At 37.5% G+C, this 2,647-nt stretch overlaps 1 protein-coding gene across 1 annotated transcript; it reads left to right on the plus strand.

The window, feature by feature from the left end:
- The first annotated feature begins 1,236 nt into the window (after positions 1-1,236).
- LOC102877909 (olfactory receptor 52Z1) lies at positions 1,237-2,196 on the plus strand. Its single transcript, XM_006915700.3, has one exon. The coding sequence runs from the start codon at positions 1,237-1,239 to the stop codon at positions 2,194-2,196; it is 960 nt and encodes a 319-aa protein (XP_006915762.3).
- The last annotated feature ends 451 nt before the right edge of the window (positions 2,197-2,647 follow it).

Below are 2,647 nucleotides of genomic sequence, written 5' to 3' on the forward strand. Positions count from 1 at the left end.
ATGATTAGAGTGGCAGTGAAATCAAGAGATTCCATTAGCTCGTATTCGAAAATAGGTACTGGGGGAGGATGGGAGACACTTTGATCCATTTATTTTGTACCTATGTCTATATCTATGCTTATATATGTATGTTTGTATGTACACATACATACAGTCTACCCTAATGCTTTATTTCCTAGGCCAACATTTCACCTAACATCTCTCTTGCTTCTATTCACATTCTTTGATAACTACACGGAAATATTAATCAGTAAATTACCCCCATTCCCTTTTATTAAAGGACCATGACCCCTGATTTATAATGTGAAAGCATTAAGTTATTGTGGTGGCATCTGAAAAAGCAAAGTATATTGTCTAATTTTCAATAAGTGACTCAAGTGTGATAAACTGATTTTTCTTTACCACATGCTAGGCATATCCATTTAAGAGGCCTATTCAGCTTGGTTTTTAATGTTCATTTTACAGCTTTAAGGAATGTATTGATTGGCTTACGGGGATTGATTTACTGTGCCTGTGTGTCCTCAATTCCTAGCACAGGGCTTAACATCAAGTCAATGGTCAATCAAAGTTGAAGAGGGCATTATGTTCTCTGTTGCTTAACATCTACTTTGTCAACACCTATTTCCTCCCTCATCCATAAACAGTATAATTCAATTTCACATGTCTGTATTATTCAGAAATATGATCAATAAAATTTTAAGACATGTTTTATATCTAATTTTATTTTTATAGCTAGTATCGGATGGTCGTTAAGATCACAACTTTTAAATTTACCCTGTCTAACTTTGAATATAGGGGGACCAAGAGAAAAAGGCTAAAGGTCTGTGGGACTCTTTATTTTTACCATCTATAGAAATAACAATATTTATGCCATGGTTTGTTGTAAAGTTTTCAGCAGGCTATTGTGAAGATTTAATTTATATGTGTGCGTGTTTATGTATATGTGTTATATGCATATATATGTATATGTACACATACACACAGTCATACAACACGTATTAATCACTTATAAATCATTAACTTTTATCTTTTTCAGGATACAATATATAATTCTTCCATGGAAGGAGTCAGAGTGCACTCAGGCTAGTAATACATCTCATTGTTCTTTCAAACACAAGAACGTTTTGGGGGAAAGTATCTGATGAAATATCATTCAGCCTGAGGGGTCCTCCTGAATCCTCAGTCAGTCCTGTGATCTTTCATTAAAAGTACTAGATCTAGAATATGTTCCCACAGATGTCTCCGTCCTTTTACAATCACACCAATCCCCAGGAGATGTGGTATGTCTTGATCGGAATCCCAGGATTGGAAGATTTGCACACCTGGATCTCCATCCCTATCTGTTCTATGTACATTGTGGCCGTCGTAGGCAATATCTTCTTGATCTTCCTGATTGTGACTGAGAGCAGTCTCCATGAGCCCATGTATTTCTTCCTTTCCATGCTGGCCTTTGCAGATGTCTTGCTCTCCACGACCACAGCCCCCAAGATGCTGGCCATCTTCTGGTCCCATTCCATGAATATATCCTTTGCTAGCTGTGTATCCCAGATGTTCTTCATACATTTCATCTTTGTAGCAGAATCTGCTATTCTCCTGGCCATGGCATTTGACCGCTACGTGGCCATCTGTTACCCACTGAGATATACCACAATTCTAACCTCCTCTGTCATTGGAAAGATTGGCATAGCAGCTGTGGTCAGGAGCTTTATCATATGCTTTCCATTCATTTTCTTGGTATACCGACTTACATATTGTGGGAGAAACATCATTGCCCATTCCTACTGTGAGCACATGGGCATTGCCAGGTTGGCATGTGACAGTATCAATGTCAACATCATTTACGGCCTGACTGTGGCCCTACTCTCTACAGGACTGGATGTAGTGTTCATCATTATGTCCTACACGATGATCCTTCTCACAGTGTTTCAGATACCTTCTTGGGCTGCCAGATGCAAGGCCTTTAACACATGTGGTTCCCACATTTGCATCATACTTATGTTCTATGCCCCAGCATTCTTTTCGTTTTTTGCGCATCGCTTTGGGGGTAAGACCATCCCTCACCACATACACATTCTAGTGGCCAACCTCTACGTGGTAGTGCCTCCTATGCTCAACCCTATCATTTATGGGGTGAAGACCAAACAGATTCAAGATCGAGTGATTTTGCTCTTCTCCTCTATTAGCACATGCTGTTAAAATAAAGAATAATGTTAAATCCTGGATATTTCTGAATGAAACACACACACAGTTTAAAAATCTGGTTCAATGAGATATAATAAATTCCATAAAATATCCTCGAACACACTTAAAAGGATAATATCTACCAATGTTTCCAGTGCATTTTCCTAAATCACTTAAAAATTTGAAAAAATACTTTAAATTAATTATATTCTCAATTCTTCTAGCCATCTTATCATTATGGATTTTATTTTATTTTTGTCATGCATTTTAGCTTATTCTTAAGGATACAAAAGATAACTCTGAGAAAAGAGAAATATACTGTAAGTTTTAACTCAGATGGACATTTTCTGTCCAGAGCTGGCAAGTTGGAGTCATGCGTCACTCAGCTTTTTTATAGACAGTAGAAATTCTGCTGAAATAGAAACACTCTTATTGCAGTCAGCTTATAGTTGGACCAATAGCATGA

The sequence above is a fragment of the Pteropus alecto genome, unplaced genomic scaffold (assembly GCF_000325575.1).
Source record: "Pteropus alecto unplaced genomic scaffold, ASM32557v1 scaffold395, whole genome shotgun sequence".
Classification (NCBI taxonomy): domain Eukaryota; kingdom Metazoa; phylum Chordata; class Mammalia; order Chiroptera; family Pteropodidae; genus Pteropus; species Pteropus alecto.